The sequence below is a fragment of the Equus caballus genome, chromosome 18, assembly GCF_041296265.1.
Source record: "Equus caballus isolate H_3958 breed thoroughbred chromosome 18, TB-T2T, whole genome shotgun sequence".
NCBI classification, from domain to species: domain Eukaryota; kingdom Metazoa; phylum Chordata; class Mammalia; order Perissodactyla; family Equidae; genus Equus; species Equus caballus.
In genome coordinates, this window is record NC_091701.1 from 46,784,383 (window position 1) to 46,797,410 (window position 13,028).

The following is a 13,028-nucleotide window of genomic DNA, read 5'->3' on the forward strand; positions in this document are numbered from 1 at the left end:
ATCTTGCATGAATTTTGGACCAACATAATATCTCAGTAAGTCTTTTCATTTCTAGAACACATCATGAACAAAATGGTCAATTGATATATCCTCCGGCCTGATAATCAACTCACAAATACGTCTTAATCCTTCAGGGTTAATGGAATCACACAGTTTAAAGGGCTATCAAAATTTGGTAAAGTACTTTTAGAAAGTATACAAATGCCAACACATTTGGCAATGTCTGTAGGAGCAAAACAATGACAACTTAGATCTGATGATCATCTGCTGAAATCTATCTGCAAGGTGAGCAAAGTGACTGAAAGTTTAAGATTTCTCCTGATTCTAACACTCTAAGAATCATACAGGTAAACAGAAAGACAGAGTTGCCACTATTTTTAAAAGAATTTTGAAGCATAATATCCAGAAATAATCCTATACTCCACATTCTTCTCTGTAATTTTGATGAGAGTGAGTTAATATGGGTAAGAAAAGTGGAAAATAGTAAGTAGATATTTGACATTCACAGATTCAAGAAGGATCCCAAGTCTAATAACTTATAATAACTTGTTATTTGTCCTAGAACATGAATTTTGAGACCTGTGGGCCTAAGATGATTGTTCCTTAGCTAGTGGGCCAGCCTACAAAGCTTTCAGCATGTGTATCCCAACACCTCTTTGTTTTTATAACACTAACACTGGTGAAGTGGTGGATGTCATGGCAAGAAAGCAAGGAAGGGCGCAGGTGATAGCAGTGAAGAGAAAGCAACGATTCTTAGCTAGAAAGTAGAAGTTGTTTTGTACATGAAAGAGGGGAGTGTTGAATGTGTCAATGGCTGAGGTCAAGATAGAAAATGTCCGTTACATACTAGATACAGGAACAGAAAAAAGTGATTCAAGGAACCGTTTCAATGAATTACTAATAAACAGAGAGCTGTTTCTGTCTAAAGCCAAATACAAATCAGTACTTTAGGGTTTTTTAGTAGCAGAATATAATGGCTTCATGCAGGATCTTCACCCTATATTTTCAGAATCACTTAGCATTTTAAGGGATTGCTTGAAATTTTCCATTTTCCTTTTCTTAACTTTACGGAGGAAGTGATATGCTTTAGTGATATTTACAAGTGTGATTATTAGTGAAGGGTTAGGATAAATGCCTAAGGAAATATCATCTTGTGTCTACTATAATATTTAAAGAAATTGTACTTGCCAGATTTTTAAAATTTATTTTAATTGCACGAGCATTCAGAGTAAGTTGGAAATATCTACAAGAGAAATGAGAATTTCCAACAAGAAGGCAGAAAGAACTTGTAAAGAAATCGTAGTACAGACACCTCTGAAAGAGATGCAAGAGGGATTTGACCAGTGCAGGTTTGCCTGCTTCGTTAGTCTCCTGGTGGAACAATTGAAAACAGAACCCTGGTGAACCGAAATAGATTTCTGCCTTAAAGACTCTGTAGAACCACAAGGGAAGAACTTACACAGCTTTGTGGGTGTGTATGTGTGTGTGTGTGTGTGTGTACATGTGCTTAAGTTGAGTTTTTAGTGGCCAAAATAGAGCGGTATTTTTACAATGTTTTTCAGACGATCTGGACTCTGTTTTTATCCATTGCTCTGTTGCCGAGGCAGCTGTAGCCAAAAGCAGCATCAAATGCAAATGTTTAAAGGACCATCATCTTTTGCATTTGTATAAACTACTTTTCTTTTGGGTAAATCAGGCTTAGAGACCCAGGAGTGGAAAAAATGAATATTTAGATGAAATAGACTGAAGTAAATTGTACCGAAAGTTCATTTGAGGCGAGAACAGCTGCTTGTGTCTCATTTCTGTGTCCAGGTACCATCCCATATTATTTCTGTTTCACTATGAGGATCTAATCCTAAAACCTAAATGTCCTTCCTCAATCTTCAATCCAAGTCATACAGTTCAGGAGCAGTTAAGGCCCATCAATTAGTCCCAATGCAGTCATATGTGTTAAGCATGTGTTTTCGGGAGGGTGATCCATCAGTGAAACAAACTTTCCCATTGCAATAGAAAAACTAACAGCAAACTATTGATTTATCAATCAACTTGTTCATAGGCGAAGAAAGAGAAAAAGACCTTTGGAAAGAACTGGAATACCTGGTCACTATCGACCATGTCTGCACTGCTTAAATGTACTGAAGTTTCCACCCCTCTGGGCTCATACACTTGCGCTAATAAATTAAAATTAGAATAAAAGAAATAGTTATAAACATTCTTCTTCATAACTAAACTTTCTTCTTAGTGACTCAGACGTATGTCGTTACTTTGTTATTATTCCAAACAATAAACAGATTTCAGAGAAAAGAGTATTTACTTACAACTTGAAGCAAAGAGAGATACCCAAATCCTACGTTATCGAAGTTTACTTTCACATTTTTCCACCGAGCAGTCTCATTTCTTTCTATTAGTTTTAGGCAATCAGAATGATTATTCACTTCCTCGATTTCAAACCTGTCACCAGTTGTGGTGTTAATACAGTGGTAGAATTTGCCAGCAAACAAATTTACACCCATGATGCTGAAAATTAGCCAGAATATAAGACAAACCAGAAGCACATTCATGATGGATGGAATTGCTCCTAAAAGGGCATTCACAACCACCTAATACACAAATGGAAAAAAAGAAAAGTCAGAATTCTTGTTGGCTAAAAAAAGAAAAGACATTCCCCTAGTAATCTTTAGTCTTTCTAATTTTTTTTAAACCATAGAGACTATTCTAGGATACTTAAAAGCAAAGTAGAAAAAAAATTTTAAATGAAATCCATTCTTTCTTAAGCAATACATTTAGAGAAACAAATATAGACACTATAACAAAGAGACAAAAAAAGTGTAAAAATAGAGGAGGAAGTACTGAAAGGTTAAAGGAAAGCAAAATCAGAGGAATTTGCTGCCAGATGAATTCAGAATATTTGTTGTTTGTTAGAGAAAAGAGAGGTAGGAAATCCTAATACAGGAGATCAACTCATTTTAAAAAGGCAATATATTAAAGAATGAAACTAAAATATTTGGACATGAGTTGATTTGACCAATATACTTTAATAAATTAAAAATTCAGATGTATAAATATAAAAATATTATTAAATACCTAATATAATTTTGTCCTTAATTATTCATGCATTGCTATGACTAATAATAATTTTTGCATAAGAAGCAAGACAATTTAGCATTATGTATTTCGTTAGATCATCACATCGTTTATTTCAAGCTCCAGTCATGTCAGTTGTTTCATTTACTGAGTTTAATTCCATAAACTTATTTTAAATGAAACATAATAGAAATCAGTTTCTTAGGAAAATAGGAAAAGGAGGGATGCCATACATAGTTCCCAAATCTGATGTGATTACATTAAGTTTTGTGCAAATAATTATCTACTCTTTTTCTATAGAAGCATGTTTTTTCCCCTCTTATCTTTATTTCTGGATCACACATTTAAAATCTGAGTTTTCATATTCGGCAACACTGTAGGGATGGCTGTCCTTGCCCCCTCCTCCACAGTTCGCATGGAGCTGCATGTGAGTAGCTAAGAGGGAAGATAAAGACAGGCCCTAAAATGCTCCTAAGTGGCAGATGACGCCTCAGACTTGAACATTAATAGCTAAGTTATTTCTACCCATGTATTTCTATTATTCTGGACAATCTGATCCAAAGTAAACAACAACCATCAAAATATCTTCTATCTGCCATTTGATGCCAGTGTATTTTTAGAACAAAGCTTTTTGACTGCCTGTCTGAAAAAACAAACCCATGAGCCAATTCCTTATGCTCCTGAGCCCTGTTTATAGTCTGTAAAAAACTCTAGGCCTTCTAGGATTACAAAACAGTGTGATAAGTAGGCCAAAGGAAAAAATAAAACCACTAATGATAGAGGTGGGGAAATGAGCATGGGAAAATGAAGTCGATTGCATTATCCAGGCAGATTCCAATGATGTGGTCTATAGAGCCTACCAAGCTGACCCATTGCACCTTACCTCATCTCATTTGGCTGTCTGCATTAATGCAATTGATTGAATAGTCCTTATTTTATACTTCATTTTAAATGTGTGGATACACTTAGATTTCTCTTGGATTCAAAATTCAAAAGCTGAAATCAAGTTATTATTTATTTCCCTTCTTTTCTGAATATTTTGCCCACCATCCAGATGAAGAAACTATTTCTATTGCGTATACACAGAGCTCATGTTAAAATGTACATTTTTACCTACAACGTCCAATTTAGAGCATGAGCAGAACACTGGTTACCTATACCTATTTCTTGAATTTCTTTTCACATCAATCTGTAGGTCTCACACTTCTTTCTTCAAAAACTTTCTCATATCTGTCACTTCTTTTCCATTTTCCCGGTCACCACCCTAGGTCTGGCCTCTGTTAGTTCATACTTGTACTATGGTCAGAGTCTTCTAATTTTCTTCTTCTTTTGATCCATGTAAGATGAATTAATTTTCCCCAACTCTCACTTTAAAAGTGCTTAACGGCTCCCCACTGATTATCAAATATTTTCCTTAATCTTGATATTCAAATCCCTCCACAATCTACATTTCTAGTTTCAACTTCCCTAGCCACCTACCCTTTCTGCCAACTCAACTAATGTAATTACCATGTGCTAATATAATTATCAGAGAATTGAGATGCCACTTCTTTTGAAACTCCTTGTCCAATACCTTCCTTTCTGAAATAGTCTTTCTTGTCACGAACTTTAGTTCCAGCAGCATTTCTTTCATGGAGCCCAACTTCACCCCCCAGTTTAGCCTCCAAAATAAAGATGAGTGATTCCTTTTTTGAACTCAAGAATCAGAATTCCAGTACTGGACAGGACCACAGAGATAATTTAGTATTGTGTTCTCATCTGGCAAATGGGAAAACTAGGGCTAAGACAGGTTAAGTTCAGACAGTAGACTAAAATAGCGTCTAGTGCTCCTTCCACTCTACCTTACTTACTCTTCTTAGAGTTGCTCCCACTTATCTGGTACCCATCTTGCTCTGTATTAGAGTTAATTGCATTCCTGTAATCCTGACAGATGATGGGCTTTTTCTTTTTTATATTTAAGATGCAAAAATATATTTGTGGATCCTTCAAGGCCTTGAGTGCCTTGAATACAGGAAAATAACAGAGTGCTTTGAATATAGGAATACAAAAATGGTTGGTTGAATGAATGGATGAAGTAAAGATTAACTTAGCATTTATTGATCAAAGCATAATTTTTAAATGTTATTTCTGGATATGGGATGAGAATAAAGAACTGGGCACAACAAAAAAATTGGAGGGTTAGCTAATAAGTCTGACAAGTTTACTTTGAAACTGTGGACTAGTTTTGCATTAAAATTAACTCTGGAATTCATGATGCAAGCAAGCCCTCTGCCTTTTAGGACATAATTTGCAATGTTGGCGTACATTTGGCCCAGAGAAAAAGTTAATTTTTATGAAGATAAAAGAACTATATCTTAGAAAACATTCTGCATAGCATTGGGGAATTTACTATACAAAGGTCCATTCATATTTAAAACTTCATTAAGTTAGACAATGAAGGATCAGAGAAAGAATTGTCTTTTCCCAAGAGCCTCAGGCCTTTCATTGGTCCAGCCCCGAGGGAGATGTATTAACTCTTTTCAGGCTCTAGGGAACTGCAATAATTAGTTCCCGCCTGGTGGAGGCACCAGGCAGAACTGGCTTGAATAAATTGAAAAGAACACATTGAGCTTTCAGGCTGCAGAAAAGGAGATGTCTAAGAAACAAACTATCTTAATAAATTAATGCTAGAGGTTGCTTCTTCTCAACAAATGTTTTGCAAAATATCATCAAATAGAATTTCTCTATTCTAGCACAACCCAAACTTATAGAAACTCTTCCTGCCTCCGGTTCATTATCTGCATTTTGATTAAATCAACACAAAACAAAGATTGACAAGTAAATATGCAAATTAATGCTAGGAATTTTGATACAGGCAGAAATGTCCTCTTGCTTGAAAGAATTGTCTTTGAATTTCAAATCAATAGTACTCATGGATTCTAATGCTTCTCTAATCAAAACAAAAAAACTATATGGATAAAAATCAGAAGTAGGCAAAGTAGAAATCACACATTTTTAAGTATGAAGAAGAATAGAATCTTTTTTTACTCTAATGACTACATTTGTCTTGTGGGGTTTAATTAAGGTAATTATTTTTGAAAGATACGATGCATCAATTATCTAAAAAAATTCCAACTTTTTCTCTCCCTCAAAAATAAAAACTTTCCTTCTTGCATATTATTCCTAAACTTCAAGAATAAACAAAATGTAGATTTATTTTTATTTGTTTTCACTGTGATAACTTCTAAGATCCTAAAAAGTTAGTTGAGATTGACTTATTCTAGGAAGTGACCTTATGCATTAAATTCTATCTTAATACACATGACAAGATGTTTTTGTTTTATTTCTAGGTGGGTATTCTTGTCTGTATAATTCAAATAAGTGGATCCTTTTATATTAACTTTTTTCCATTTAAAACACAAATCACGAGTGCTTACTCAACTCAATATATTTTTGCCTTGTTACATTTTGAAAATAATCCCTATAAACTTTTACTTAATAAAGAATGAGAATGGTTACACAATCAATATCAGTCTTATGAAACCTGGAATATTGTATCCTATCACCTGCTCACAAATCAACTGCCCATACCTCCATGGCAATTGTCAGGACCCAGAGCAATGTAGAAAATTGGCAAGGGTTTTATGCCTCAAACAGCATCATCAATTTGACAAGTTAAAATTTTCACACGATCATTCTAAACCGGGTCCCCCACCCTCACCAATCAGATAACCTCCTAATAAATGGATAACTCAATATACAAATAACTAAACCATATTCAGTGAAACTTAATAAAGATATCAACAGTTGGAGTTCAAATCCACAGAGGGTGAATTCACAGAGGTATTTTTCTCAAAAGAAAATTTAAGACAATTCAAAATAGGGGATTAGAATATAAATACTATATTTTCCCTACTGTGGTGGAATGGTACCCTTCCCCACCCCTCCCTCATCCCACTACACAAAGTCACAGTGAAAGGATGAAAGGTAGCAAAAGGGGTAATACAGTACCCATAATAAAGGGCTGAGGGGAGGAACCAGCGCTCCACCCCATCCAAGTTGGAGCAAGATTATCCTATATAAAATAGAAATATATAGTTTGTTATTAGTTAGAAATCTGATATGACAGAACATTTGGTGTTAACTTTTGTATATGATGTTCTCTGTCTCCCTATCAACCAAGACTTGAGTTCTTTTGAAAAAGAAAGTATTTAAGATTCCCTAGATTAGGAAATTAAAAACACAAATTTAAGTACAAATTTTATTTTACTCTAGATATTCATGACATCAATTCACTCAGTTCAATTTTACAAGTTGAAAAATTTGGACTGGAAATTTGAAATACAATAAATGTTTAAAAGCTGTCAGCCAGAAATGTGCATAAAACATGCAAAACATAAAATGCAACGTGATGATAATTTGTTTATTGCTTTCTAACTTCTTATCAAGCACTGTACAACATGCTTTATTTGGTAATGTTGCGTAAAAGCACATGCTTTGAAAAAGTGATAAAACAACAAAAATAAAATGAATGCCTGATTTACGCTTTGATACAGCTATTGTGATTTTATGCTGCTACAGAAAAGAATAAAATGAGAGTTTCTGAATATACTCAAATCTCACTTTCCAATTATAATCCTCATTATTATATACTCCATCCTGACCATCATCCATGATTATATTTTTTTACAAAGTCAAAAAATCCAAACACTAGAAACACAAAAAATAGAATCAATCATCAGGTTATTTTGTCTCTACAATGCCAAATACACAATGGAATGATCAGTCATTTTAGGTTTGTGTATATGCTGTTATTACAAAGTAAGGAACCATATTCATAAATCTGATAATTTAAATGATTAGTTCATCTCCTATTGGCATGTATAAGGAGTTTTTGTTTTTAAAACTTCAAATTCCAAAAATTAACCTCTTCATATAATATAAAAAGCTTTATTGAGCAAAAATTATAGATAAGGTTATTTCCATAAAAATTAAAGGTAGACCCACAGGGCCAACATTGCCATGGAAATAAAGGCTAAATGTGAAAAAAATCTGGCCATTTGACTCATGGATTTAGTAAACTTCCTAAAGGTCAAGTCTGAAATGTTTATAACAGCTTCCATTATTTTGTTCAGATTTCAGAAGACTTTTAAACATATTAATTTGATTCAGGTGACATGTTTTCAAGTAGAAGATATAAAAATATTTTTCTCCAGAACTGACACTGCCAGTCTGAAACAAAAGAAAGCAATATTTCAATTGGAAAATAGACTTAATTTTTACATATGCTGGAAAGAATTTCCACTCACATTTTAGTAAAAATGAGAGGATCTCTGTGAGAAGTAAAATAAGACTGTATTATATTGTGTTAAATGGTTTCTAAAGAGGAAAAGTTTTTTTTGTATATTAGGGAAATGGAAGACAAGTCTTATATTCTTAAAAAATGACATTTATAATAAATTTCATTTTAGAAAGAATATATAAGGCTATCAACAACCTGGAAAATGAAATGGAAGTCTACAATACAGCTTAGTTTCTATAAACATAACTAAACCTTAGAAGCAAAAGAGCCGTTTTCCTATTGGAATCATACTGAATTCAGCAGCTTTGTTTTGGTAAAAGAAAATTTAATTTTTTGAAAAACAGAACTAATTTTTTATGTTATACATCTTATATATTAATGTTTCATGCTTTTAAAAAAGATGGGAAACAATAAGTCAAGAATGGCAAAATTTCTAATCTGTCTGAATCATAGGTTTAATATTTCCTTAAAAGGAGTAATATAAAATTTTATGTTACTCTGAGAAATGAGAATTAAGTTATAGTTAATTTATGAATCATCTATGGTAATGAGTCAAAATTACATTTTCTGTTCATTATGTTATAAATGTTTTACTTAATTGTCATGAAAAATTGTGTGCATTTATAAAATCTTTGTTAGTATTAACAATTTATATAAATTAAGAAGATTAATGCAGTTACAAACTGAGGCTACATTAGACATAACTTTTTAAAAAAGTTTAAAATTCAGTCAATATTTAAAAGCTACTCTTGAATATAGTCAAATAACGCAAGCTTTGGCACTATACAGACAAAATTTTGACAATTTTTAATTTTTTCCTTTACACTTATACTTAGGCACATATGTGATTCATATCATTTTCAATAAAACTTGTGAAATACAGTTTAGATCATCACAAATGAGAAGCACATGATGTAGAAGTCACTTTAGTTGATTATTATCATATCTTTATATGTACAACTTTAACAGTGCATCTGCGTTTTTGTATACAGGTTTGTAAGGAAACTCCCAAGATGAATTAGGAAACAAAGTCATTTGAATGAGCACAGCAGATAAATGATATTATATCATTTCAAGGGAGGCCTAAGTTCTCTTGCATATCACCTAGAAGTAAATATGCAACAGATAAAAAGATAAAGTAGCAATTTTGCAAGGATTTGCCATTCCTTTTGCATGCATGTTTTTAAAAATAATTTAATTTAATTTAATTTTGGCTATATGCAATACTTTGGGTTCTTTCATTTTCCTTACCCTCATCCCTTCAAATCGTGATAAGGCTCTTAGAGGTCTCAGAGCTCTTAATGTCCTGAGAGATTTGATGGCACCGAGTTCGGAGTAACCCAAGGCATTCGCTGTTAAACTGACCAGTGAGACCTGCACCAAAAAACAAACAAACAAATAAATGAATAGAATCATTGTCACTCAATCTGTAGTTACTATGGAATACAATAAATACAATTTTTGCTTATAATTATTCAGAAGATGAATGGCTGAATATTTTCAGTAAACTTTTTAAAATTTTAAGGAAATATTTCAGTTTGATACAAAAAAGTGGCTTTCAAGATGTTAATTAAAAGCTAGTTGAATTAAAAAACCTTAAATATTATGTAATTATTAATTTAATTTATTATGAAAGTAATTTATTTAATTTAAAAAACTAAATAGAGCCAGCCCTGATGGTCTGGTGGTTAAAGTTTGGCACTCTCAGTGCTTCGGTGGCCTGGGTTCGGTTCCCAGTCATGGAACCACACCACTCATCTGTCAGCAGCCATGCTGTGGCAGCAGCTCACACAAAATAACTAGTAGGACTTTTAGAACCAGAATATACAACCATGCACTGGCTTTTGGGGAGGGGAAAAAAGGGGGGAAGATTGGCAACAGATGTTTCCTCAGGGCAAATCTTCCTCAGCAAAAAAAAAAAAAGCTAAATAAAAATTAATATTTAAAAGAAAGAAATCCAAGTGTAAGAAAATGTCATTGGTTATCCTTTCTTTATTTTATTAAGTTTCTGCTGAATTTAGGACTTAGCCTCTGGCTAGTAATAAAATTGTATCAGGAAGAAACAAGAAGAGCAAGTCTCTATCCTGTGTTGGTATGTTCAACTGATTATATTTGATGCTAAATCACATGAGTTTTGAAGTTGATTTTTCAAAGGTGATTTTTTTGTTTGTCTTGCTCGTACCTTGTGTTTTTACTTGTCTAAAGTTTACTCCTATGTAAATAATGTAACTTAAAAAGTAATTCAATCATGAAACTCCTTCAAGTTTTTCAATGAATGTACTTCATTTGAATTTAGTAAATAAATCAATGAACTTTCGTCATTTGTATGAAATACACAATGACTAAGAAATAAAAATGTTAGCCATCTAATTCTTTAAACAAAGAATTTACCAAGACTCCTTCTCCAAGCAGAGTTATAACTTCTTGGGTTTGAAAGTGGCTAATATTGGACAGTTCCAAATACATTGGACACTGTTTTTGCAAAATTTTCTATTTTTAAGTGTATTTAGTTTCCTTATATTTAATATACTTTTTACATTATTTGAGACACTCTAATTTCTTTTGCCTTTTTTTAGAGTGAAGCATTGATCCTTATGAAATAATTAAAATAGAACATTGAAAAATAAAAGGACTATTATTGGAAAACTACAAAATTCTTGATAGAATTATTATCCTCAAATATTTCAGAAATGGCTATTAAAAACCAACTTGTAATAACAAGTAAAATTCTTCCACTAAAAAGTTCAGACATATAATAAGCATAATAGGAAAAAGCAAAGCTCAGAGAGTTCCAAAAGGGTTAAATTATATTTAGATTTAAAATCTAGTGTGAGAATTTATGAAGAGTTGAAATATGATATAACTTCCAACGCTTGAAATCTCAATATTAGAAACTTTTTCTCTTTATGATATTATCAAGCAATTATTCTTTTGAGATTTCTCTCAAGTCACTCGTTTCATTGTAATATCATTAAGCTTTGTAAATAGCTCTGGCTTTGCCTTTGTTCAGAATTAAGGAGATATGATGTATGCATGACTCTTAGCTCTAGAAATACTTTCCACAAGAAATCTGCAAAGTTCTCTGGGATTACTAGCTTTGAGGGATAAAGCTGTTGGCTATGAAGTCTGTGATAGTTTGGACACACTTCTATAGCCGAAATGATGCCAAATTGATAACATGAAACATGATTTTTAACAAATTTCGAAGGCAGCCTCTTGTTTGAGGGTGGATGAAGTATTAATCCTTGGGTATACAAATTCTGTGGGCTGTTTGGTACACTATGGCTTGCTGCAATCCTAGGCTACATTCTAGGAACTCCTGTTACTGCATGAAGAAGAGTTGTCCCCTACACTGTGTCCATCTTACTTCCTATACGGGACCTAATCTACGCTTTAAACCTATCCTTTAAAAACTTTGAGTAGATCAGGACAATTTTTAAAAATTGACAGGAGCTCACACCATCGGCACTATTTACTGATTGCCTTTAACATTGTGCAAAATAATATCATCATTTTACAGTCAGGAGCCAGGTAACTTACTCAGTGGCACACGACCAATCACTGGTGGCGCTCGGATTCAAACTTGACTTTGTGCAAGTCACAATATAACTAATTTAAGCAATACAGTCTATTTCACCACTTTCCCGCGAACTGCTGATGTGTTTCTTTTCCAGATTTTTGTCCTAGATAACCACCATAAATCTCATCCCTGCCCCCAGTGCTAAATCAGTACTAAATTAGCCTATTTCTTACCCAAATTCAGTAAATTAGTTTAGTGTCTATTAAGTAGTATATCCTGTCAACACAACATAGCGCCCTGAGATTCACTGTTTTAGAATTAGTATATAGATAAAACAAACTACCTTGAATGGAAGACAAAGATACGGAGGATACTTACATCAACAATTAAGAAGTCCAGCCAACACCAGGCATTGGTGAAATATGTTTGATAGCCATATGCCACCCATTTAAGAAGCATTTCCAGAATGAAAATGTAGGTGAAAACCTTGTCAGCATATTCCAACATTGTCTTAATTGTCTTTCGCTGATCGATATATATATCTTCAAATGCCTATAAAAAAAGTTATACATTTTAGTTTTCTAAAACTATTATACTATATAAGCTATTTTTTCTGAGATATATACATAGTATATATATATATATACATGACATGTCATTGGAATAGGAGGGCAGAGGAACAGTAGCTATTGCTAGGTGTTTTTCCTCTCAAAGGTCTCTTAATGAATCATGGGAAAAGTTATACTCCCCACTGATATTATAGCCAGAAGAAAGAAGTAAAGGTAAAATTCTAATGAATTAATTTGACTTGTTTAGGAAATATTGCTTGATGTCATATCCTGATGCTGCTACCCCAACCTGAAGTTATTTATTCCTTTTGTTTCATTTCTTTTCTTTCTCCTGTTGGCTTTTTTGCCATAGAAAAGAGGCTGAAGAAATAAAAAGTGAAGGCTTATATTTTCGTAAAGCAGAAATCGTAATTGATCATTATATTGACCAATTTTACTACATAGTTGGGTTTATTTGTCCCCTTTTTTCTCCTTCATTTTGTTGACAGTTTGTATTTCTCAGCAGATATGGTGTGACAATGATGGTAAGATAAATTTCTTCTCATTTAGACCAAAATATGTATTCTTCTAATAT

At 33.0% G+C, this 13,028-nt stretch overlaps 1 protein-coding gene across 8 annotated transcripts in view; it reads right to left on the bottom strand.

Annotated features, from left to right (window-relative positions):
* The window catches only part of SCN1A (sodium voltage-gated channel alpha subunit 1), a 147,588-nt gene that overhangs the window by 11,308 nt on the left and 123,252 nt on the right, over positions 1–13,028 (bottom strand). For all 8 annotated transcript variants that reach the window (XM_023623071.2, XM_070241983.1, XM_070241985.1 and 5 more), the window contains exons 20-22: positions 12,264–12,437; positions 9,617–9,739; positions 2,319–2,600 (exon numbers count right to left, since the gene is read on the bottom strand). In XM_023623071.2, the coding sequence (XP_023478839.1) occupies positions 2,319–2,600; positions 9,617–9,739; positions 12,264–12,437 (579 nt within the window). The remainder of the gene's footprint in view (positions 1–2,318; positions 2,601–9,616; positions 9,740–12,263; positions 12,438–13,028) is intronic.